This window comes from Chelonoidis abingdonii, chromosome 5 (assembly GCF_003597395.2).
Source record: "Chelonoidis abingdonii isolate Lonesome George chromosome 5, CheloAbing_2.0, whole genome shotgun sequence".
NCBI classification, from domain to species: domain Eukaryota; kingdom Metazoa; phylum Chordata; order Testudines; family Testudinidae; genus Chelonoidis; species Chelonoidis abingdonii.
Window position 1 is genome coordinate 81,233,345 of NC_133773.1, and position 26,699 is coordinate 81,260,043.

At 44.5% G+C, this 26,699-nt stretch overlaps 1 protein-coding gene across 13 annotated transcripts in view; it reads left to right on the forward strand.

Annotated features, from left to right (window-relative positions):
* The window catches only part of TENM3 (teneurin transmembrane protein 3), a 704,125-nt gene that overhangs the window by 443,353 nt on the left and 234,073 nt on the right, over positions 1 to 26,699 (forward strand). For 2 of the 13 annotated variants that reach the window (XM_075066392.1, XM_075066397.1), the window contains exon 2: positions 194 to 403. The exons of the other annotated variants lie outside the window; for them this stretch is intronic. In XM_075066392.1, the coding sequence (XP_074922493.1) occupies positions 202 to 403 (202 nt within the window). In that variant the 5' untranslated portion in view covers positions 194 to 201. The remainder of the gene's footprint in view (positions 1 to 193; positions 404 to 26,699) is intronic. 13 annotated transcript variants of the gene reach the window in all.

Below are 26,699 nucleotides of genomic sequence, written 5' to 3' on the forward strand. Positions count from 1 at the left end.
TCAGAACTTTACATTGTGACATTTTAAGCTTTAAAACCATTTGTATTGCTTCAGTAATATCTTTTTTTGCCTACCCTGTTTTCATTGTTTTAATAAATGACTTTCCTTTCAATGATGTAGAAAGGATTTTATTTATCTCTCATGTGATATCCTGACCCATATTTTAAAATATTTTATTTTTATTTTTCCATAGGTCCTCCCATGCCATCCTCTTCATCTAGTCCATCCGTCATTGAACATTTACATTCCCTTCCTCCATCACCCAATCTCCATGACAACCAGAGGTGGTTGCTAAGTACTAATGCCATCCAGCCAGTTCAGGACTCTGATACAGATGAGGACTATACTGCCAGCACTTATCTAGTACAGACCGGTACTGTTTCAGTTTGTCCCCCAGATCATGGTAAGAAGAGGACAACTTCTCCATAGTTTGAATGCACTTTTTTATTTTCCATCCTGTTACAAAACAATCTGATACAAGTGAAGGAAATTAAAATCACTCAATATTTTAAATTTATTTCCTTTAATTTTCACAGGTGAATGTGTACTTTCAAGAATGCAGAATAAGCAAGAGTAGAAATTGACCTTATGTGGTATATAAGATGAAAGAAGTTTATCTAAGTTATTTTAGAAGTAGTAATCACATACAGCAGTAACCACTAATTGTATATTGTGTATTATAACTCACAGTGGAGGTCTGACTACCCTACATTTATGATTCTTTTCAAATGATAAGCTGAAGTTTGTTAAACTGACATGGTATTTAGCGTCAACATTTTGAGGGTATGTCCTACTGACTAACTTCTCCAAATGCAGAGGTCCCAGACACATTGGGGCTGATATGGTTTTACTGCCCAGAAAGGCAGGATTTGTGGAACTCATGCAGCCTTGGAACACCCTCTGTTAAGGTGAATGAGGCTTTTTTTTAAACAACTAACAAAATCATCCAAATCACAGGACTTGGTAGTGATGGGGGATTTCAACTGCCCAGACATCTGTTGGGAAAATAATACAGCAGGGCACAGATTATCCAACAAGTTCTTGGAATGTATTGGAGACCAGTTTTTATTTCAGAAAGTGGAGAAAGCTACTCGGGGGGAGGCTGTTCTAGATTTAATTTGACAAATAGGGAGGAACTGGTGGAGAATTTGAAAGTGGAAGGCAACTTGGATGAAAGTGATTATGAAATGGTAGAGTTCATGATTCTAAGCAATGGTAGGAGGAAGAACAGCACAATAAAGACAGGAAGGCAGATTTTAGCAAACTCCGGGAACTGGTAGGTAAAATCCCATGGGAAGCAAGTCTAAGGGGATAAACGATTAAAGACAGTTGGCAGTTTTTCAGAGACATTAGTAAGGGCACAAGAGCAAATTATCCCACTCCATAGGAAAGTTAGGAAGTATGGCAAGAAACCACCCTTAACCTGGTTTAACCAGGAGATCTTCAGTGAACTAAAACTCGAAAAAAAAGTCCTACAAAAAGTGGAAGCTCGGTCAAATTACAAAGAATGAATATAAGCAAGTAACTTAAGTATGTAGGGACAAAATTACAATAGCCAAGGCACAAAACGAGATCAAACTAGCTAGGGACATAAAAGGAAACGAGAAAACATTCTACAAATACATTAGAAACAAGAGGAAGACCAAAGACAGAGTAGGCCCATTACTCAATGGGGGAGAAGACAATAACAGAAAATGTGGAAATGGCAGAAGTGCTTAATGACTTCTGTCATAAATAGATAGCTAAGGGTTAATGTTTCTTTTACCTGTAAAGGGTTAACAAAGGGAACCAAACACCTGACCAGAGGACCAATCAGGAAACTGGATTTTTCAAAGTCAGGGAGGGAATTTTTGGACTCTGAGTCTTTTGTTTGTCTCTCAGCTATGAAGAAAGCTTCTTTCTTCTTCTAATCTTCTGTGTCCAACTTGTAAGTACAGGTAGAAAACAATAATAGGCCTTTTATGTTGTTTTGGGTGTATTGACATGTGTAAACTTGCTGGAATGTTTCAATTGATATCTGTTTTTGAATCGAACTGTTTATTCATATTTTCTTATAAGCATAGTTCTGTATTGGTCACTCTGATTGCAGAGTTTATATTCTTATGTCTTTTTCTTTCTTTTTATATAAAGCTTTTCTTTTTAAAACCTGTTTGAGTTTTTCTCTGGTTAAGGAAGAGGAAGACAGGGGGAGGGGAAACCTAACGCTCTGTTTTCAACCTCTCCTATGTCCCAGGGGGGAAGAAAGCTAAGGGGGAGGAGAGAGATAGAATCTCTTCTGTTTCCTGTATTGTGGGGTTTGTCTGCTTGTGGAATAAGAGGATATGCTCTTGGTAATTGTGATGTAAAGAGATTGTCAAATCTGCCCAGGTTGCCCAGAGAGGAAAGTCTGGGTGAGAGATATGAGAGGGAAGGGAATGGGTGTTTTTCCCTTTGTTGTTGGCTTCAGGGTTTCCTGAGTCTTTGGGGTGCCTCCGGGAAGGTTTTGGGGATGAACCAAGGGGGTCCAAAACCCTGGAAATTTTGGATGGTGGCAGCAAGATCAGATCTAAGCTGGTAAATTGAGCTTAGAGGGGTTCATGCTAGGCACCCAGATTTTTGGACGCTAAGGTCCAGATTTGGGAAGAGGCTTATGATAACTTCTTTGTTTTGATTTTCACCCAGAAGATTGGTGGCAATTGGACATCTACCATAGTGAATGCCAGTGAAAAATGAGGTAGGATCAGAGTCTAAATAAGGAAAGAACAAGCTCAGCCCACTGCCGGTCTGGGGTCCCGTCTGCCGCCCATGCTGCCAGTCTGGGGTTCTGCCCGCCAGCCCCACTCAGCCCACTGCCAGTCTGGGGTTCCATCCACCAGCCCCTGTAAATGTAAAATGTGTTACTGGCACTCGAAACCTTAAATTACAGTAAATAAATGAAGACTTGGCATACCACTTGGTTAGAGACAGGATAGCAAAGCATAGATTTTTGCACCTTCCCTTGGAAAGGCAGTGTGCCTGAGTAGATAAGAGCTATAGCTGCTATATTAGTGATGTGGTTCAAGATTTTCAAAAGTAATAGCAATTTGGGTGCTATAATTTTTGGGTGCTCAACTTGAGATGTTTCAGAGAGGTCTGATTTTCAGAATCTGGAAGCTGAATGCTTTCTGAAAATTAGTCCCTTTAAAACTATCTCAAGTTGACCAAGCAAAAATTAAGGCATTGTTGTATTAATTGGACTTTGGGGCCCAAAAATGTTAACATAACCTAGTCGTGTCCAACAGTAAATATTGTTAAACAGGGTTCAGAGTTTGGTATATAGAAATCTCAAGCTACTTAGTACCATGGCAAACACATCCTTTTAACCTTTTTATTAAAGATACAGAAAAGAAGGGAAAACATAAAAGCATTTGAAATATAAAGTACTAAGTAAAGCTTTCATATTAACAACATTTCTTGTTCCCTTTAACTGGAGATAGATTTAGAAGGGGAAAAAAACCCTTGTTTGACAGTCTCTTAGATGGTATCAAAGCTGGTCATAACTGTCCTTTTGGGAAAAAGAGAAGAAGATAACTGAGTGTACATTAGAAGCAAGAGGAGGACCAAGGAAAGGATAGACCTGTTACTTAAAAGGGGAGGAGGGACAGGAAACAATAACACAAATGGCAGAAGTGCTAAATGACTTTTTTGTTTCAGTTTTCACCAAAAGGCTAGTAGTGATTGAACATCTAAGATAGTGAATGCCAGTGAAAATGAGGTAGGATCAGAGGCTAAAATAGGGAAAGAACAAGTTAAAAATTACTTAGACAAATTAGAAGTCTTCAGGTCACCAGGGGCTGATGAGATACATCCTAGAATACTCGAGCTGGCTGAGGCGATATCTGAGCCATTAACAATTATCTTTGAAAACTCATTGGAGAGAGTGCAGAGGACTGGGAAAGGGCGAATATAGTGCCCATCTGTAAAAAGGGAAATAAGGACAATCCGGGAAATACAGACTAGTCAGCCTCACTTGGGTACCCAAAAAAACAATGGAGCAAATAATTAAGCGATCAGTTTGCAAATATCTAGAAGATAAGGTGATAAGTAAGTCAGCATAGATTCAAGAACAAATCATGTTAAACCAACCTAATAGCTTTCTTTGACAGGGTAACAAGCCTTGTGGATGTGGGAGCGGAAATGGAATATGTGGTACATTTTGACTTGAGTAAGGCTTTTGATACTGCCTTGCGTGATCTCCTCATAAACAAACTAGGGAAATGATGGAGCAAGTAGGTACATGCTGTTTGAAAAACCATTCCCAGAGTATAGTTATCAGTGATTCACAGTTAAGCTAGAAGGGCATATCTAGTGGGGTCCTGCTGGGATCAGCTCTGTTCAATATCTTCTTCAATGATTTAGATAATGGCATAGAGAGTTCATTTATAAAGTTTGTGAATGATACCAAGTTGGGAGGGATTGCAAGAGTTTTGGAGGACACGATTAAAATTCAGAATGATATGGAAAAACTGGAAAAATAGTCTGAAGTAAATAGGGTGAAATTCAATAAGAACAAATGCAAAGTACTCCACTTAAGAAGGAACAATCAGTTACATACGTACAAAATGGGAAATAACTGCCTAGGAAGGAGTACTGCCAAAAGGGATCTGCGGGTCATAGTGGATCACAAGCTAAATATGAGTCAACAGTAAAACGCTGTTGCAAGAAAGCAAACATCATTCTGGGCTGTATTAGCAGGAGTGTTGTAAGCAAGTCATGAGAAGTAATTCTTCTGCTCTGCTCCACGCTGATTAGGCCTGAAATGGAGTATTTTTTCAGTTCTGGGTGCCACATTTCCGGAAAGATGTGGACAAATTGGAGAAAGTCCAGAGAGGAGCAACAAAAATTGATTAAAGGTCTACAAAACATGACCTCTGAGGAAAGATTGACAAAATTGGGTTTGTTTAGTTTGAAGAAGAGAAAACTGAGAGGGGGCATGATAAGTTTTCAAGTACATAAAAGGTTGTTACAAAGAGGAGGGAGGAAAAAATATTCTTCTTAACCTCTGAGGCTAGGACAAGAAGCAGTCTTTCTTTAAGGACCCAAAGAGGGAGTTGATGGGTGAGATAGCTCATCCCCTCATTGTGTTGTCTACCAATTAGGCCTAACATCCAACACATCAATTTTGGTTCATTAATTTCCAGTTCCACATCTTGTTTTTACCATGCATGATTTCAGCATAGTCCTGGAACTATATCAGTAAGCCTTTTTGTTTAGATTAATTTAGTCTTTCTGTCTCCTTTTTGTACCTTTTCCCAACAACATTTGTTTCTATAGTTATTGTGACACCTTATGAACTGTTACATACTTCTTACAATTGAGCTTACCATTAGGGTAAATTTGTCTGCCCAAGCATCACAACGTAATTCAAAATAATTAGTCACTTCTGAAATACTTGGCCCTGAGTTCAGTTGTCAGCTGTAACTGAAATGACCTGTGCAACCTCTTAGTGAACTTATTTGTAATATGAGGGAACTGTGTTTGGCTTCTGTCCAGAGTAAGTTATGAAAACTTACTCAGTGTTAAGGGCTCTGAAGTACACAAAAATGTAAAAGGATCATAATGTCCGGAGGGGGGGGGTTCCCCTCACTCTCTCACTCTTTCATGTCTGCAAAACATTGTCTGACTTGGCAATGCAGCAAAACAGGCATTCTGATTCAGCTGAAACACAAATCATCTTGGAAAAACCAGAACACAGTGAGTAGGGCTGCAGGTTTCTCACAGTGCAGAAAAAGCCACGGATACTCAGTTTGTCTGTGACTTCTCTATATGTCCATGACTTACAGCAGGAAGGATCTCCATGAGTTACCCCACTGACCTGATGCAGAGAGCAGGTCCTGAAAAGGAGAGTGTTGAAGAGCAAGCCCACCCTGTACTCATCCTGCAGCAACAGCTATGTGTCCTATGGGGCTGGGCCCAGAAAACATTGCAGCCTGGCAAACAGTGTTGCAGTGCCACTCACTGAAATTCCCTCAATGCCTCGTGACAGAGGGGCAGCACAGCCAAACCTGAATAGTGCTGTGCTCCATGTGCCAGGTCACTTGAAGCAGGTAGCTGGGCCCAGTCCAGTGGAACACAGGAGGTGCTGATGTCCATGCCCGAGGTGAATGTGGGACAGGATTGCGCCGCATCTATCCCCTCCCCCACTGGCATGTCCCCTCCTATTTAGGGCTGCAGTGCCAGGGCAAAGGGTGCTGCTGCAGGTTCCCTCATTTGTCAAGGCATTTTTTATCAAAAATCATGGAGCAGTCACTCTCTGATTTTTTGATTTAAAAAAAAATGCTGTGACAAATCTGCAGCCCCAACAGTGAAATAGCTAAGGAATCCACCATTCCTTCCTCAGCCCACAAAATGAAAGTGCAGTAGCAAGGAGAGGCTGCTCGAATGCTGAGTGGCTCAGTTGTTGCCCTCTAGATTTGTGAGGAAAGATTCCTTTCCCCTGGTTTCTTGCAAATCTCCCCAGCGCACAGCCACATTGTTCAGATTGGACACCAGCACTCAGATTTAGCAAAGACTATTCTTTGTTTTGTAGTAGAGTTGTTGGGAGTAGCTTAGCGTCTTCAAAGTACTTTTAAAAGGAGAGCTATGGCTGTCAGTCCAAAATTTAAATCTTCCTCCTATGTTTACATATCCCCTAGGGGGAGGAAATAGCTACATTTGGGCTTTCAGATGTGAAATCTATTGTTGTTTGAGAAAATAAAAAAATAGACACATTTAAAACTTATGTTTGAATTTACAACCAGCTGTGATAAGGGCTGTAATCTTTAAACTCTTAGAAGCATTGGAGAAAAAAATGGACATAGAATCAATATGATTTGTCCTGCATGTAGTGACTGTTCAACCATCATGATAGTAGAATCATGACACATGCACTGCAAAGTACTACAGAGTATTTAAAACATGAATTCCAGTTGTCTTACATATGAGTCACAAAGACTGAAAATTGACTCCAGGAGAAAACAGAGGGAAATCATAAACAGCAATGTATTGAGTTTAGGAAAGGAGTTTAATGGGACACTGTGGGGACTGGTGTAAAGTACAAATCGTATTCCTTGACCATATGCAGCAGAAAGAGGTTAAAGATAAAATTTGTATATGGTACTAAACTGGGAGGAAAGGAGAGAGGAAATAAAATTAAATTGCTATGGGCATGTTCAAAGTAAGACAGGCCCCAGTTTAGCAAACCATCCCTGTTCAGCAAAGCACTTTTAGACACATGTTTAACTTTAAACATGTGTTTAAGTCCCACTGGGCTTAAAGTTAAATGAATGTTTCTCCTTTGAGTGTTGGTCCCTGTGTGTATATAACTCTAGGTGCACATGTGCTCTGTGTTCCTGAGGCTGGAGGATTTTTGCTAGCAGTGTCTGTTTGTCCACACCTGCGCCCTTCTCCTCCTCGTGCTCTGAACTGAGGGCACAAAGGGCAGTGCAGGCCAACTGCCTCTCCAGTTTTTCTATCACCTGTAATCTGAGCTGGAACATCCTTAGCGTCTGCAATTTTAGCTAGTGTTCTGCAAATGTATAATTATCTGTAAATAGGTTTTAGATAAATACTTGTTAGATAGAGTGTTTTTTAATAGTTTGGGGCTTTGCCAATCACTTTCCCCACTTAGTGGTACCTAGTATGCCAGAATCCTGGGATTCAAGAATTGTGTCCTGCCCTCAGGCCTTTCTGGTCAGCAAAGACCACAGTGAGTGCCTCTGCTGCGTTGGGGAAGCCCACATCCTCTCAAAATGCAGCATTTGCTGATCCATTCCAAGGCAAGCACACCAAGCTTGTGAGTGTAGGCTTTGAAGATTCCTCATGGATCATGCTATGAGGCCCCAGTCCAATTCAGGTCCATCAGACACCAGCCACACCCTGTACATTGGGGAGAGGTACTGAGAAGTGCTCCTACAAGCATAATGGTCTCTGACTCTGGGATTGGTAGGAGTAGAGGAAAAGACACCTCCAAATGGGGTCCTAAGGAGGGTTGGAAACACTCTCACAAGAAATGAGAAATCCCTCATCCAAAATGTTGATTTCCTTTCTGACACCCATTAAGTTGGGTGACATGCATCTCCCTACACGCCTATTCAGGGTGCACACAAGAAGTATTGTACTCTTCTCCTGGCTCTGAAGAGCATGAGCACCCTGAAACTGACATTAATCACAGGAGCAGGACTGTCCCTGGTACTAGTGAGGAAAAAATGACAGAGAATCCCTCTGACTTTGTGGATACTAATGAGACATGAAAAGGGATTGTTGGTACTGAACACTGTAACAGTACGATGCTGTTGGTGCTACAGAAAGAAGTACAGGAGATAGATACTTGCATCAGGAGATAGATACTCCACCCATGAGGACACTGTCATGTACGTGAACCCAAAGCCCCTGTTTGTCGGAATTGATCTTAACCAGGGAGATGTCCATACCAGTGGTCTAGGGCGTGCATGAGAGAGAACCACTCACCATACCATCTACCAGCTAGACATAATGAGACTCTGATACTGATAGCACCACCCAGAGTCTTCAGAGCCTCATTCTCTGAGTAGGATGTCAGTAGGAGAGCATCACTACTCCCAGTGTGGCAAGGGGTCAGACCAGACAGAGGATCCAGAGTTTTGTGAGCACTGTTCCGCTTGCATAAGGACTATGCTCCTCAGGACAAGTGGCACCCTCCATCAGGAGGACTCCCCAATTTCCATTTGACCCCCCACACAGGCTTTACTGGGTCCCATATAATCCATTAGTGCAACATCCTGAATCCATACATTCCCATCAGGAGTAAAGACAGCCCTCCCCTTGCAGAGAAGATCCCAAGCTTCCTCAAGAACTAATAGAGAAAGAGAAGGAACCAGCTCAGGTGGAACCACCCACTCAGAGTTGTCATCTTCATCTGCCGATGAGGCAGTTGCATCATCACCTCCTGACGACTGTAGGTAATTTCAAGATCTACTTGAGGTGGGTGGAAGATCCTCCAGTTCTTCTTTGAGTGCTTGTTCATGTCAATTCCAATCAGGTGTGTGCATGTGCGCATAGTAGCAAGAAGATTTTTCCCATAGCCGCATCCATTGAGTCAGTCTGGTTGCCCCCTGGAGTCATGCTCAATATAGAGCCCTACCGGCCCGCCACCCCCTCGGTTCCTTCTTACTGCAAGTGACAGTAGGCTGAAACTTCTCGTAGCCCTTGCTTTAACAAGCGCATTCAACTCGAGATGTTTGTATATAGTTCGTTTATCTTAGTAGTTAGTGATTAGAGTTGGTGGGGGTCTCTACCCCCCTTCTGACTCCCCGGAGCCATGGTATGCTGCAGTCCCTTGGGTTTAAAAACTGTGTGGTCTGTGGGAAGCACATGCCAAAGAGCGATCTACTCTCCTCATGTTTACGGTGCCTAGGGAAGGGTCACCAAAAGGATCGCTGTAAGACCTGCCATGAGTTCTGCCCTAGAACTCTTAAAGAAAGGGAGCAGTGTCTTAAAATGATCCTCATGGCTCTACATCCCCATTTGAACCCAGGCTCAGGGGACCTGGCTCCTAACAATTCCTCGTCAACGCGGCGCACCCAGGCACCATCATCGATTTCAGTGCCAAGAGAGGACTTCTCCCGGGATTCTCAGCACCGACACGGCACCTCCCGAGGCCCAGCAAAGAGCAGGCACCGGTCTCACTTGCTGGTGCTTCAGAAGAAAACGAAGCCGGACAGTCTGTCACCTCCAGCTAAATCTAAGGAAGTGAGACCCCGGGTGGGCCACAGCTTAAGATCCCTCCATTAGGGCTGCGTCAATTCCTGCCCAGGCGAGGCAGTTGAGTCTGGGCCCCCCATGTTCACCGGTTCCTGCGCGCAGCAGCTGACACTTCCTTCGACACCAGAAACTTTCAAAGCTGCTTGGAATCTGTTTCACCTTATGGCACGGTTCTTGCTCCCTACGAGGGAAGAACCTGGCAGTGATGTCCAGGCATTCCCCCTCTCCACATTCTTCGGCACCAGCCCACTTGGACAGAGAGCCTAAGTCGCTTCTCAAGCTCTTGACAGATGAGGCACTGAAGCTCAGCTTGTCCGTGGTCTTCAGTCTCGGAGACCTCAGAGTCAGAGTCTGACTCCTACCACTCTCAGAGGAATAGGAGCCAATGATAGAAGTCAAGGCGAGAGCCCTACGCATGACTACTGCAGTATCAGAAGCCACCACAGTGGCCATCCTGGACCCCCTGGGCCTTTCACCAAAGCCAGGAAGGGATCCAAAGGCACTGCTCTGCGGCATCTTCAGTGGCCTCAGCCACATTTGGCCCGCCATCAACCACCCAGCTCACCTTGCCTGCCAACCCACATATCAAAGACATCAGCTGCAGTGCCATCGCCGGCACCAGAAACTCTTTCAACCTCAGTGCCAACAGCAATCTCGGCACTGACTGCTGCACCGGCACCAACAGCATTTTCAGCACTGATGAGAGCCTCGGCACCTACAGTGGTACAGACAACAGCCCTTCTACCTTTTTAGGCTCGGGCAGCTGGTTCGGCACCGGCTCCACCAGTGGTAGCATCAGTGTCTCTGGTGCCCATTGACCAGTGTCTCTGGTGTTCGGCATTGACAGCCCCGGTGCCAATGGGTGCTCCATCAGCACTGACGTACACTTGAGAGTTGTGGGAACCCTTGGGAGCTGATGGCAGGGAGCATCCGCTGCTTATAGGATCATCCTCCTCCTCGTCTGTGGGCAACGCATTGACAGGCACAGCCATAGCCCCAGCACTTGAGGACAACAGGGTGCTACAACAGTTGCTGCAAAGGGCTGCTCAGGGTCTGGGCATTAAGGCTGAGGAGATGGTTGAGGAGGCTGATCCCATGATGGATAGCCTCACCGCCTCAGGACCTTCTCGTATTGCCCTACCACTTATTAAGATACCACCAAGACCCTGTGGCAGACCCCAGCTTCCTTGCCACCCACTACCAAGTGCAACAAGAGGCATTATTTTGTGCCCTCTAAAGGGTACAAACATTTGTACTTCCACCTTCCCCCCAACTCTCTAATCGTGGCTGGTGCTAGTCAGTGTGAGCAGCAGGGTTTCCTGGGGCCGTCCCATAAAAACAGGGAGGCTAAATGACTCGACCTTGTCGGGAGAAAGGTCTACTCTACAGGAGGTCTTCAGTTCCGTATTTCGAACCAGCAGGACATCATCAGCGGGTACTCTTATAACACCTGTGGAGCGATGACCATGTTTTCGGTGCTCCTCCCTTCAGACTCCTGAGACGAGGTCTCAGCTGTGGTGGAGGAGGGAAAGCTAGTCTCCCAGTCTTCCGTCCAACCTCCATTGGATGGTGCTGATGCCACCACTAAGGTCATGGCTATTGGGTTGGCCATGAGAAGGGGCTCCTGGCTCCAAGTCTCGGGGCTCCCTTATGAGGTCCAACAGACCATTCAGGACCTCCCATTTGAGGGTGTGAATCTTTTCTCTGAAAAGACAGACAAGAGGCTGCATAGCCTGAAAGACACATGAGCCACCCTTGAGTCTTTGGGCCTGCACACTCCTGCCACACAGTGGAAATACTTTAGGCTGCAACCTACTCCGAGGTTCTATCAGCAGAACTGCCAGGAAGAGGAGCAGAAGTGGCAGGAAAAGACAACACCTGTCCTCAGGCCAGAGTTCTGGCCAACCCAAACCACCTTCTGGCCCCAAACCGGCCTGTTGAAGGTGAGGTTGAGGATGGTGCACCAGAACAAAAACTGGATCTATCCTGCCTTACCTTTTCCTCTGGATTGTCCCCTTTCTACTGTGCATGGTTCCATATCACTTAGGACCACTGGGTGCTCTGCACAGTAGAGAGGGGATACTCCATACAATTCTGTGCCCTCACGCCCTTCCACCCTCCTTCCTGTTCCTCTTCAGGGATCCTTCTCATGAGCAGCTCTTATTCAGGAGGTGCAGTCGCTCCTATCTCTAGGGGCAGTGGAGGAGGTTCCTCAGGAGCACAGGTGTGAGGGCTTTTCTTCTCAGTATTTTCTAATACTGAAAGCCAAAGGTGGCCTCAGGCCTATCTTGGACCTGCAAGAACTCAATAAGTTCATGAAGAAACTCAGGTTCTACATTGTCTCCTTGGCCTGCATCATCCCCTCATTGCATCCAGCAGACTGGTATTATGCCCTCAACTTGAAGAACGCATATTTTCATATCACAATCACTCAGCCCCACAGGAAGTACCTCAGGTTTGTGGTCAACAGTACCCACTACTAATTTACCGTCCTTCCATTCGGCTTGTCAGCAGCACCTCGAGTCTTCACCTAGTGCATGACAGTCGGCACCGTATTCTTGCACAGGCACCAGGTACAGGTGTTTCCGTTCTTTGACGACTGGCTGATCAGGAGCCGCTCCAGGACCCAAGTGGAAGCTCAGGTCAGATTCATCAGAGCCATCTTCAACAACCTGGGTCTCCTTCTAAACGAAGCAAAATCGACTCTGTCCCCCATCCAGAGGATAGAGTTTATAGGGGCAGTACTGAACTTGACCCAAGCCAGGGCATACCTGCCAGAAGAAAAATTTCAGACCCTAACCGATATCATTTGAGGCTTCAGACAGTTTACCACCACCAGAGCGAGAAACTGCCTGAAACTGCTCGGACACATGGCTGCCTGTATCTGTGTGGTGAAGCATGCCATACTCGGGCTTTGACCTCTTCAGTTGTGTCAGTGTATCACCCAACCTGCAACAGGTTGGACAGGATCATGACCCTGCCTCGCCCGGTCCTCGACTTCCTACTGTAGTGGCTCGACCCTCAGGAGGTATGCTCAGGGGTCCTCTTTGCCACTCCGCAGCCATCTCTGTCGCTAGTGATGAATGCATCTAACTTGGGCTGGGAAGCACATCTGGCTGACCGCAGAGCTTAAAGCCTCTGGTCTCAGGCAGACGTGGGTCTCCATATCAACATCAGACAGTTCAGAACATTGTGCCTAGCATGCCAAACCTACCAGGCATACTTAATGGAACAATGTGTATCAGTCATAATGGACAATACAACAGCAATGTTCTATATCAACAAATAGGGGTGCATGCTCCTCTCCCTTGTGCCAGGAAGCCCTCTTGCTGTGGGATTTCAGTGTAGAACATTCAATGCATCTGCAAACGTTGTACCTCCCCGGGATACAGAACGAGCAGGCAGATCACCTCAGCAGATTGTTTCACAGCCATGAGTGGTCCCTTCACCCAGATGTCATGATTTCAGTCTTCCAGAGGTGGGGCTTTTCCCAGATAGACCTATTCAGCGTGCGACACAACAGTAAATGCTGGCAGTTCTGCTCCTTCCAAAATCACAGCCTGGTCTCCAGCGCGGACGCGTTCCTCCTCTATTGGGGAGGTTCTCTCCTATACGTCTATCTGCCCGTACCGCTCATTCAGAAGGTACTCGTCAAGATCTGGAGAGAACAAGTTCAGGTCATATTGATAGCACCAGCCTGGCCCCGTCAGCACTGGTACACATCTCTCCTAGACCTGTCCATGGAAGCCCCGATCACCCTGCCACTCTTCCCGGACCTTCTGACATAAGATCACGGTCATCTTCAACATCTGAACCTCGAGTCGCTTCACCTCACGGCATTGAAGCTCTGTGGATGAACCTGATGAAGCTTTCCTGTTCAGACCAGGTTAGACAAGTCCTCCTTGGCAGCAGAAAACCTTCTAAGAGAGCCACATACTGTGCCAAGTGGAAGGGATTTTTCAATCTGGTTGGTGCAGCAACATCCATCCCTCAGTGCCTCTTATTGTGGACTACCTCCTCCATCTGAAGCATCAAGGACTTTGGTTGTCATCAGTAAGAGTGGACTTAGCCGTCATCTTGGCCTTCCATCTGGACATGGAGGGCTGCTCTGTGTTTGCTAACTCAGCCAGTTCTTAAAAGGGCTAGACAGGCTATACCCTAATGTCCATCAGCCTGTTGCTGCCTGGGACCTCAATCTGGTCCTTTCTAGGCTCATGGGACCCCGCTTTGAACCATTAGTGACATGCTCTCTGCTCTACCTCTCTTACAAGATGGTGTTCCTGGTAGCAATAACCTTGGCCAGGAGGGTGTCTGAGCTCAGGGCCTAACATAGACCATGGCGTAGGGAGGCTCTGACAAGGACATGGTTCAGCTCAGGCCTCATCCTGTTTTCCTTTCTTGTATCGCAGTTTCCCATGAACCAGGACATCGTTCTCCCAGTATTCTACCCTAAGCCTCATTTCTGTGGCAGGGAGCAGAGACTCCACTCTCTGGATGTCCGCAGGGCGCTAGCCTTTTACATTGAGAGAACGAAACCATTCAGAAAATCGGTCCAGTAATTCGTTGCAGAGGCAGACAGAATGAAAGGTCAGCCTGTGTCATCACAACGCATCTCATCATGGATAGCATCCTGTATTCATGAGTGCTACAACGTGGCAGGTGTTCCTGTACCGCCAATCACTGTGCATTCCACCAGGGCACAAGCTTCAGCAACAGTGTTCCTGGCTCGAGTTCCCACTCAGGAGATCTGCAGGGAGGCAATGTGGTCCTTCATCCATACTTTTGTCACGCATCATGTGATTACCCAGCAGGCCAGAGACAATGAGGCCTTCGGATGAGTGGTGCACTGATCAGTGGAAGACTCTGACCCCACCACTTAAACTTGGGCTTGTGAGTTACCTGATTGGAATCGATATGAATAAGCACTCAAAGAAAAAACAGTTACCTTCCCGTAATGGTTGTTCTTCGAGATGTGGTGTTCATGTCCATCCCAATACTCACCCTCCTTCCCCTCAGTTGGAGTAGCTGGCAAGAAGAACTGAAGGGATGGCAGATCAGCTGGCCTCTATATTGAGCGCCATGAAGGCGCGACTCCAGGGGGCGCCCGGAATGACCTGATGGATGCAGCTATGGGAAAAATCTTCTGGCTACCGTGCACTTGCGTGCACACACACCTGATTGGAATGGACATAAACAACACATCTCGAAAAACAAAGTTATGAGAAGGTGAGTAACCATTTTATCCCTCTGTGGGAAGGTATTGGACGCCCTTCATAATCTAGTAAGATAGCACTTTACAATTAATGAAGCTATCTTGCAGCTGATAAAGACAACTTGGGCTGTAGAGACTTGTGGCCCCCTCTGTGAGCCCTAGTAGATTCTCAGCCCATCACCTCCTTGCAAGTCTTAAGAGTACCTGTGATCCGTAAGAGATTTATTGGGGATCTATGACTACTGTAAACTTCACAAGTATCAGAATGAGTCCCCCACATCTTAAAGAGCTCATAAGGATCCCAGCATTGCTGTGTGTGTTTGCAGGCAAACTACCTTTGCAAGCCTTAGCAATGCCTCCTCAGTTTTTCAAGTCTTAAAGAGATTGCTTTGAAAATCTACAGCCTGCTCAGTCCCAAATAAGCCAAAATAGGCTCAGCTGGCCCCCAACATGCCAGAATAAAGTTGTCTGGCCTCCCAACAGGCCAACATAAAAGATCATTAGAGGACTAGAGAGCCTAAGCTTTAGAGGCTATGGTGTGTTCTCCGATGAACCTTCAAAGATTTGAGAGGATCTGAGGCTATCCCTGTCAAACCTGCAGCAAACCAGAGAGGCCATCCTACTTGCTCAACTGGTAAATACTCTTCTCTCCCCCTCCACGCCTTCCCATTGCCTCTATCTGCAAACCTCCTTAATCCACTCCTCCACGTAGAAGTCAACTAAAAGTGATTACTGGGTCTAGCAGAGGTTAGGGGCGAGGGAGACCTTTCTGACCCTCACCCATTGAACAGGTTAATCCAATGAACTTTATTTTAATAATCAAGGGCTCCTCAGCGCGTAAGTAATACAAGTAGTAAATAATAATTTGTCTACTCTCAAGCTAAGAAGTGGCAAAAAAGTGTTGAAAGTGTTAAAAGTGTTAGAACTTTCCAACTGAGAGCATTGCCACTTTTTATATTTCTTTTGATTTGCAAGTAGTTTGTCTGCTTATCTTAAATTTTATCCTCTGGTGGAAATTGTTGGTGGAGGAAAAGTTAATGTATTAGCCAGTATCCACTCTCACAAATCAATTGAAGGATCATGGATCCTGCTATTGTCAGAGTAGGATACTTTAATCTGCCACCTATTTGTTAATTGCTTAGAAAAGAAGGAGCTGTTGTGATATTTTGTTCTGCCATTTCTGATATTTTAAATTATTAGTCCAAATTAAGAAAATATTTTCCTTACATCCACAAAACAAGTGACAGTAGGGACTTACCCTTTCAACCAACTAAATTTTATCAATTCAACAAGTTCTGCCCATTCATTGGTTTATGTTCCTTTACAAGTTTTGCAGACAGTATGCACTGTTTGGAATGGTTAAGATCCAGTCCTGACAGTGATTCTTATTGGCATGATCAGTAAATGTTCATGTCCTAGCATCATCCACCTTTTTAGGCGCATATCATCCTGAGCTACTGGACACATTCCAATTTGAATAATACATTCTTCTTAGCGAATATACCCTTTCTACTTTCAGCTGGTGAATTTATTCTTTACTGCACTTCCTTTAAACACACGCACATGCTCACAAAAAAGAGAAAAAAACCTGTTGTTTAATGTCGCTGGTGCAGAACAGTTGCCACATTCTATGTTTGGGTGAGTTTATCCCTATATGTATACTGTCTGAAAAAGCACTTTGGGAGCATTTGAGATTAAAGGTGCTCAATGAATTAATTGCATTCAGTTATATTAAATTTATATTTACCATTGAATGTAAAATATGTTTATTTTCAGTCAATCAAAAATATACCACTGGTTTTAATGTTTTTTGTCCAATTTAATTTTACCAACATAGCAATCCAAAGGATAAAGAACCTGATTAAATATTCAGTAATTTATTAAGCCAAGTTTTGGGACGTGATTAGACTGTTTTATCCACCAATGGGAATTAGCTTTTATTTAGGAAAGTAGCTAAAAAAAGAGAAGGGAAAATTACTGAAATATTGTTGATTTAAATAATGTATTAGCATCAGAGCATCATTTCATCCTGTGTTCACCTGATGTAGAAAAAGTCTCTCTCAACTGTGGGGTTGTTAATAGTTTCAGAACTCTAGGTCAGCTAAGATTCTACACTGTTGCAGACCTATTTTGAAAAGCTTACTTTTTTTCTATAAAAAGGGCATGTTGATAGATGTTAAATTCAGAAGGAGGGAGGCAAATTTTAGGTTCATCAGTCTTGACAGTATCCCTTAAGTAATTCCTCAGATTTATTCCAACATTTATTGCTCCACTCATCCACAATTCAGCTCACTTCATTGACTCTGATCCACTGTTAAAAAAGCTTCTCTGTGCAGGTCAGACCAACTTTCTGTTTTTTTGTGAAAGCAATTCTTTTTTAGAGCATCTTAAAACTCTTCCTTTAAAATAATTATTTTTAGAAAAAATGCAGAACTGCTGGTCCATGAGAAACAGAGGAAAAGTTTAAATAAAAGAGAGGATGAACTGGGACCCAGGGAAAAGGAGATTCTTCAACATTACTTTGTGTACTTTGTGTACTTTGTCTCACATAAAAGACTTGCATTTTGGTTATATCACTTCAGTAGCAAAACAAGGAGAATTAGTTTTCCAGGATTAGTGGCTTGTATCCCAAGTTATTACCAAAATGCATTTTAATGAAAAAGTGACACTGATAGTCAAGTTAAGCCAAGCTGACGATGAAGACCCATAATTAAAAGCGTAGTATTATTATTGAAACTCAGAGACAGAGTCTAAATTGGCAATGCATTGTCTAAGATCAGTTTTTGTGGAAATATACATCCTTCTAAAAGTCTGAATTTTTGAGGCAGGACCATCAAAATCCATGGTACAGCAAGAGCGTTTTGGACGGCAGTATATGCCTAATGCCTGCATAGTGTATTTAGATTGTCATATCATACTGTCATTCTGGAGGTACTTTAACAGCTTGTGGTGATGGTTCATCTGATAGCAAGACTTGGAGCAAATGTTAATATAATATAAAGTGTTTTTCAGTCATCCTTGATCAAAGATCTGCGAAGTGACATATGATGAACAAGATTTTTCTCCAGCCTCATGGGAGATCTAGATTGATGGTCTATTCCATTCAAAAAGCCTTACCTTACTTGCACATATAGGAAGTGAGGAAATGAATTGTGAATTTTAAATTGCTAAAGAGAGAGCAAATAATCTAACAGGACTGAGTGAGAGATTCTAACGAAAGACCCCTTCTTCGAGTAATGACCACATGGGTGCTCCACTGTAGGTGTGCTTGTGTCCCTGCACTGCTGATGAGAGAACTTCAGTAGCAGTGTCCATTAGGCCCGCACATGTTTGGTGTTCCTCGTGCTGTGCCACAAGACTATCCAGCACACGCAGGCTAACCCATCTCAGTTCCTTCTCAACTGCCACACTAGAAACTGAGCTACTCGCAGTCCATTAGGATTGTTGCTCTTTTCACATTTATATAGTTTGGGTATGTCTACACTATGAAATTAGCTCAAATTTATAGAAGTCTTTTTTTAGAAATCGTTTTTATACAGTCGATTGTGTGTGTCCTCACACAAAATGCTCTAAGTGCATTAACTCGGCAGACTGTGTTCACAGTACTGAAGCTATCATCGACTTTCGTAGCGTTGCACTGTGGATAGCTATCCCACAGTTCCCGCAGTCTCCGCCACCCATTGGAATTCTGGGTTGAGACCCAATGCCTGATGGGGCAAAAACAGTGTCATGGGTGGTTCTGGGTACATGTCATCAGGCCCCCCTCTCCCTCCCTCCGTGAAAGCAATGGCAGACAACTGTTTCGCGCCTTTTTTCCTGGGTTACCTGTGCAGATGCCATACCACGGCAGGCATGGAGCCTGCTCAGCTCACCATCATCATACATCTCCTGTGTGCTGGCAGACATGGGACTGCATTGCTACACAGCAGCAGACGGTGCATTACGACTGGTAGCCGTCATCGTCATACTCCTGGGTGCTCTATTAGGTGACCTCAGTGAGGTTGATCAGGGGCGGCTGGGCAAACATGGGAGTGACTCAGCCAGGTCATTCCCCAGTCGTACTATCTTCTGGTGAGCATCCAGGAGATGATGACTAACAATTGTAATGTAGCATCTTCTGCTGAGCACCCAGGAGGTGATGATGGCTAGCAGTCATACTGCACCATCTGCTGCCAACCTAAGATGTATAAGATAGATGGAGTGGATCAAAACAAGAAATAGACTAGATTTATTTTGTATTCATTTGCTCCCCACTCCCTCCATGACATCAACGGCCTGCTAAACCCAGGGTTTTGAGTTCAATCTTTGAGGGGACCATTCTATGTGACAGTTGTTTGTTTCTCCTTGATGCAAAGCCACCTCCTTTGTTGATTTTAATTCCCTGTAAGCCATGTCATCAGTCGCCCCTCCCTCTGTCAAAGCAGTGGCAGACGATGGTTTTGCGCCTTTTTTCTGTGCAGACGCCATAGCACTGGGAACATGGAGCCTGCTTAGATCACCGTGGCAATTATGAGCACTGTAAACACCACGCGCGTTATCTTGCAGTATATGCAGAACCAGAACCTGCAAAAGTGAAACCAGGCAAGGAAGCGATGGCAGCACGGTGGCAATAGTGATGAGGACATAGACATGGACATAGACTTCTCACAAAGTACAGGCCCTGGCAATGTGCACATCATGGTGTTAATGGGACAGATTCATGCTGTGGAATGCCAATTTTGGGCCCGGGAAACAAGCACAGACTTGATGGGACTGCATTGTGTTGCAAGTCTGGGACAATTCCCAGTGGCTGCGAAACTTTCGCATGTGTAAGAGCACTTTCATGGAACTTTGTGACTTGCTTTCCCCTGCCCTTAAGTGCCAGAATACCAAGATGAGAGCAGTCCTCACAGTTGAGAAGCGGGAGACGAAAGTCCTGTGGAAGCTTGCAATGCCAGACAGCTACTGGTCAGTTGGGCATCTATTCGGAGTGGGAAAATCTAGTATGGGGGCTGCTGTGATCCAAGTAGCCAACGCAATCAAAGAGCTGCTGCTATCAAAGGTAGTGACTCGGGGAAATGTGCAGGTCATAGTGGATGGCTTTGCTGCAATGAGATTCCTAATTGTGGTGGGGCGATAGACGGAACCCATATCCCTATCTTGGCACAAGAGCACCAAGCCAGCAAGTGCATAAACCGAAAGGGGTACTTTTCAATGGGGCTGCAAGCACTGGTGGATCAGAGGGGATGTTTCACCAACATCAACGTGGGATGGCTGGGAAAGGTACATGACGCTCGCATCTTCAGGAACTCCGGTCTGTTTCAAAAGCTGCAGGAAGGGACTTTCTTCCAAGTCCAGAAAATAACAGTTGGGGATGTTGAAATGCCTATAGTTATCCTTGGGGACCCAGCCTACCCCTTAATGCCATGGCTTATGAAGCCATACACAGGCAGCCTGGACAGTAGTCAGGAGCTATTCAGTTATAGGCTGAGCAAGTGAAGAATGGTGGTAGAATGTGCATTTGGATGTTTAAAAGCTCGCTGGCGCAGTTTACTGACTTGGCTAGACCTCAGCAAAACCAATATTCCCATTGTTATTACTGCTTGCTGTGCGCTCCACAATATCTGAGAGAGTAAGGGGGAGATGTTTATGGCGGGGTGGGAGGTTGAGGCAAATCGCCTGGCTGCTGATTGCGCTCAGCCAGACACCAGGGTGGTTAGAAGAGTACAGGAGGGTGTGGTGCACATCAGAGAAGCTTTGAAAACTGGCCAGGCTACGGTGTGAACATTCTATTTGTTTCTCCTTGATGAACCTCCCACCCTTGGTTCACTCTACTTCCCTGTAAGCTAACCACCCTCCCCTCCCCTCTTTGATCACACACTTGCAGAGACAATAAAGTCAATGCATCACACAAACAGAGGGATAACTGCCAAGGTGGCCCAGGAGGGGTGGGGCAGAAGGGAAGCATTGGGTGGGGTTGGGGAGGAGGGAAGGACAAGGCCACATTGCACTTTAAAACTTTACAACTTAAAAACTTTAAAACTTATTAAATGCCAGCTTTCTGTTGCTTGGGCAGTCCTCTGGGGTGGAGAGGCTGGGTGGCTGGAGCCCCTCCCACTGCATTATTGGGCATCTGGGTGAGGAGGCTATGGAACTTCGGGTGGAGGGTGGTTGGTTACTCAGGGGCTGTAGTGGTGGTCTGTGCTCCTACTGCCTTTCCTGCAGCTCAGCCATACACTGGAGCATGAGTTTGATGATCCAGCAGCCTGAGCATTGACTCCTGCCTTCTGTCAGCAAGCTGACGCCACCTATCATCTTCAGCCCACCACTTACTCTCTTCAGCCTGCGACCTCTCCTCGTTTTCATATTGTGCTTTCCTGCACTCTGATATTGTCTGCCTCTACGCATGACAGCATGAGCTCAGAGAACATTTCATCCCAAGTGCGTTTTTTTTCACCTTCTAATCTTTGCTAGTCTCTGGGAAGGAGAAACATATGCAGTTGGTGAAGGAAAAGAAAGGGAGAGTGATAGTTAAAAAGACACATTTTACAGAACAATGGGTATACTCTTTCACGGTAAACCGTGCTGTTAACATTACATAGCACATGTGCTTTTGTTACAAGGTCGCATTTTGATGGCTTCACCCCTCCCCACCACCATGTGGTTAACAGCAGGGAACATTTCTTTTCAGCCACAGGCAAACAGCCCAGCAGGAACGGGCACCTCTGAATGTTCGCTTAATAAAACCACCCTATTTCAACCAGATGACCATGAATGATATCACTCTCCTGAGGATAACACAGAGAGATAAAGAACAGATGTTTGAATGCCAGCAAACACCGGGACCATACGCCGCAATGCCTTGTTCTGCAATGATTCCCAGCTACGTGCTACTGGCCTGGCGTGGTAAAGTGTCCTACCCTGGAGGATGGAATAAGGCTGCCGTCCTCAGAAACCATTTGCAAAGGCTTTGGGAGTACATCCAGGAGAGCTTTATGGAGACGCCTCTGGAGGATTTCTGCTCCATCCCCAGACACGTTAACAAACTTTTCCAGTAGCTGTACTGGCCATGAATGCCAGGGCATATTAATCATTAAACACGCTTTCTTTTAAACCATGTCTAATATTTACAAAGGTACCAGAGGTCCTTTCTCCACCTACACGGTCCGGGAGCCCATCTTAGGTGGATTTGGGGTTACTGGCTCCAGGTTCAGGGTGAGAAACAGATCCTGGCTGTTGGGGAAACCAGTTTCTCCACTTCCTTGCTGTGAGCTGTCTTCAACCTCCTACTCATCATATTCCTTGTCCCCAAAACCCGCTTCCGTGTTGCATCCTACTCCACTGACAGAGTCAAAGCACAGGGTTGAGGTACTGGTGGCTGCACCCCCTAGAATGGCATGCAGCTCATCATAGAAGCAGCATGTTTGGGGCTGTGACCTGGAGCGGCTGTTTGCCTCTCTGATTTTTTGGTAGACTTGCCTGAGCTCCTTAATTTTCATGCGGCACTGCCGCGAGTCCCTGTTATAGCCTCTGTCTTTGGAGACTTTTTCAAATGTTTTGGCATTTCGTTTACTGGAATGGAGTTCACCTAGCATGGATTTGTCTCCTCATACATTCGGTCCATGCTGGAGTTCCTTTGCAATTCTGGGACTCCATGGTCACCTCTGCTGATGACCTCTGCGTGGTCACCTGTGCTGATCAGCTCGCAGTGCTGGCCAAACAGGAAATGAAATTCAAAAGTTCGCAGGACTTTTCCTGTCTACCTGGCCAGTGCATCTGAGTTGAGAGCGCTTTCCAGAGTGGTCACAATAGAGCACTGTGGGATAGCTCCCAGAGGCCAATACTGTCGAATTGCATCCACGCTACCCTAAATTCAACCCGGCAAGGCCGATTTCAGCGCTAATCCCCTCGTTGGAGGTGGAGTAAAGAAATCGATTTTAAGAGCTCTGTAAGTCGGAAAAAGGGCTTCGTTGTGTGGACGGGTGAAGGGTTAAATCGAAGTAACGCTGCTAAATTCGACCTAAAATCATAATGTAGACCGTGCCTTAATCTGTTAGCATAATATAGTTATAGTTCATCCTTTACCCCTTTTGTTCTTCACCCCCAAAAATAAAAATAACTAAAAAAAACATTTATTTTCCTGCTTTTCTTCCCCTTCAGACCCTTCCCCCTCACCCCTCACGGGCTATTCCCATTTCATCGGGCTTCAAGAAGTTCCAAGAAGGCAATCCTGAACCTGACACAAATTATAATGCAGAGGGTCCATTCCCTTTCTGATCCGAAAGTGACTATTATTGATTATCTATAATTCTATGATTACTGATAATGTGATAATGCCCAAAGGACAAAATCAGGAACAGAGTCAGCTCTGTTAGTACAAACACATAGAAAGACATGGTCTCTTCTATGGGTAAATAAGGTACCAGCCCTTTTCCTGGTGAAACTTACTCTCTGTTCCATGTTGGCTCAGCTGCACTGACTTGAGGGACAAGGACAGAGTCAAAGCTCCACTGGCTCACTCCTTATCCAACTGCCTGGGAAGGCATGTAGTGGCCCTGCAGTAACAACTCACTCCTTCTCATTGTCACCTGTGATGCAGGTAGCCAAGCTGTGAACCCAGGGATGTAAGGAACTCCCTTATTCCTTCATTGTATGCATAGTCTAGCTCACAATTGAACCTTAAATATTCAAGACACACACACATAAGCATATAAGCAAAATATCACATATCTTATTAGAGTTTTCTTCTGTTTTCCCAAACCATCCTCCACCACCTTCCATCTTAACTCTCTCTGCCTAATTGTTTCAGCTAAAATTACCCACAATTAATAACCAAATGTGCAATCCTTCCACTTAGTCTCCTAGCCCGAGAAATAGAATCAAACTCAGTGGCATAGGTATGAAGGGGAGTAGCAGCCAATTAGATGGTGCCTCTGTTACAGGGTGAGTTCATAGTCCCTCCTGACTCTTCTCACTCCTTCCTGAAAGTTGTGGCTCCTCTCCCCTTCTACTCCAGCGAGGACAGGATGACTATCCATTCTGGGTCAGGAGCAGTGGCCAGCATGGTTTCTCCTGACCTAAGAGAAGTTGGGTAACTCCTGCGATCATGTAATTTTAGTCCTAGCCAGTGTCTCAGGACTGTTGTCAGCAGTGCCTCTCCTGATTGACCAGAAACCATTCCTTAGTTCCTGTAATTCTCTTCCCAGTCCCAAACCTATCCCTGCACTCTGCAGGCTTTCTTTTAGATGTTCTGCACAGAAAGCTTCCGCTTAAACCAAGTGGGTCAGGCATCCACATTCTATGTGGGCAAATAAGACAAATATTGGTTATGGAGGACAAAAAGAGAGAATAGACAGTTGTGAGGGGAAGAGAAGCAGAAATTTGATGAGGGTAGGAAACAGAAGGAGCTAGGGAATAAGAAAGGGGAGAGAGCTTACCAGAGAGCTATGTTTAGATTTTGGTGAATTATAAATTATTTTCTCTCCCTTTTTTCTCTCACTGTTCTAGGGAAATAATTTACATTTCACCAGAATGCACAGAAAACTGTAAGGGTCCCAGCACCCCGTGCTCTTGACCTACTTGAAAAATTATACCTTGACTTTTTAAAAAAAACATTGGCAGCTGCCCTTGATAAATGAGGACATGTCATCCCTCTGACAGAACACAACTTTATTTTGCTTTCATGTCTGATACTGTGTCTCAGAATATCTTACTTGAAATATATCTAACTTAAAATACTTCAAATTATCTGGGTCAAAAACATGGTCATGTGGATTGAAAACCTGCTCAGAAACCATAAATTAAAGGGTAATCTATCAAATTGAGAGGAAGTCATCACAGGGATCATTTATTGAACTGGTTTTATTTAACATCATCATTAATGATGTGGACAAGGGAGTAAACAAGAGTACTCCAGAGTGCAAAGCAGAGTACAGAAAAAGAAGTGAACCAAACTACACTCCAGGACTTTGGTTATGTCTACACTTGGCAGGGGGTAGAGGACAGACACTGCACCCACAGCTAACACAAGTAGAAATAGTAGCGTAGATGGTGAGACACGGCTTAGGTGAGTAGAGTAGGGTGCCCTACATGCTTGATCCTCCAGGGTATAAGCCCTACGTGGCTCTCTATATGCCCAAGCAGAGTTGTTCAGTGATCCCTCAGCACCCTTCCCTGGCTGCAGTGAGACTTTCCCCACTGCCTCTCTGCTGCTGGAGCCTTTTGCTGTGGCATGTAGCTATATGCTGCAGTGACAGGTATGGATGAAGCCTGCCATTCACTGCAGTGTGTAGCTACATGTGTCATACCTGTACTCTGCCTTAAATGTAGAGAGAGCCTTTGAGTGCACTTCTAACGTGTCCACAAAGGATATTACTGCACAGCAAGTGATCCGCTATAAATTCACACCCTGGCTTGTTGCGTGGTAACTTGCCATGTAGACAAATCCTTATTGGCAAATTGAAAAGTATTCAGAAAAGCATAAGAAAAATGATCAGGAAGCTAGAGGAATTAACTTATGGGGAAAGATTGAAAGAGCTAAACATTTTACTGTATGTGTAGGCTAAGCATGGACTAAGTGGGGACAAATTTTTCAAAGGTGGGAGAGAGATGATTTAGTACCATAACTAGGAATGTAATTAGTTGTAATAGGATGAAACTAAGGAAGGAAAAATTTATGCTGAATAGCAGGAAAAATATCTGACCGTGATTCCATTAGGATGGGTAATAGTCTGCCAAAGGAAGTGGTAGAAGCTCTGTTTCTTGCAATATTTTAAACTAGAACAACAGCAACAGCAAAACAGAAATGTACTGTTGGGAACAATGCTGCACTGGCCGAAGAGAGATGGATTAGATAACTTAGTTGATCTTTCGTATTGCTGTGTATAAATTTTCCAGATGAGGTATAGCTGGCCAGTTATTTTATCATAGTGACTATTATTCTAGAGTGTTACAATAGTCTGTTTCACCAGCTGCATGCGCAGTATTGTATATTGCCTATTCAGCATTTCCAACTTCAAGTGTTCAGAAGTTGAATCTGCCCCTCCACCCAAAAAAAAGTGTGCAGTTGGCTCAAATATCATGAGATTTTAATAAAATAATAAATGTTGGGTTCTTTATATTTGCCTTTTGATTCTGAGCCTTTAGGATGTGCTCAGATGATATTTTAATCTTTTTTTCTGCAGTCATGAGGGATATTTTGGAAGAGTGGGAATTCTAAATTATAACTGCAGTACAGCTTGAAAAGCCTTCTTGCAGGTACAAAGAGTTTCCACAAGTAATGGGAACAGTACAGTGTGACATCAGTAAGTAATAATTTTTCACCCTGTAAATGTCTAGGAAAATGTTCCTAATACAAGTCACAATTATCCTGGAAGTTTACAAACAGAAAGTTAGAATGAAGCTGGAGCTGAAAATAAGCAGGATAAATGTATACCAAAAGTAGGTCAGATAGTTCAGTAAAGACACCAACTTTTTCTACACAGAAGCAGAAATGTGCATACTGACTGCGTGAATACTAAGACCATCAAAAAAGAGAGCCACAAGTGAAAACCAGAGCTCGCTCTCTTACAATAATATTTCTGATGAAGAAATAGCAAAGAATCCTGTGGCACCTTATAGACTAACAGACGTTTTGGAGCATGAGCTTTCGTGGGTGAATACTCACTTCGTCAGATGCATGTAGTGGAAATTTCCAGGGGCAGCAAGCTAGAGATAATGACTTTAGTTCAATCAGGGAGGATGAGGTGCTGTTCTAGCAGCTGAGGTGTGA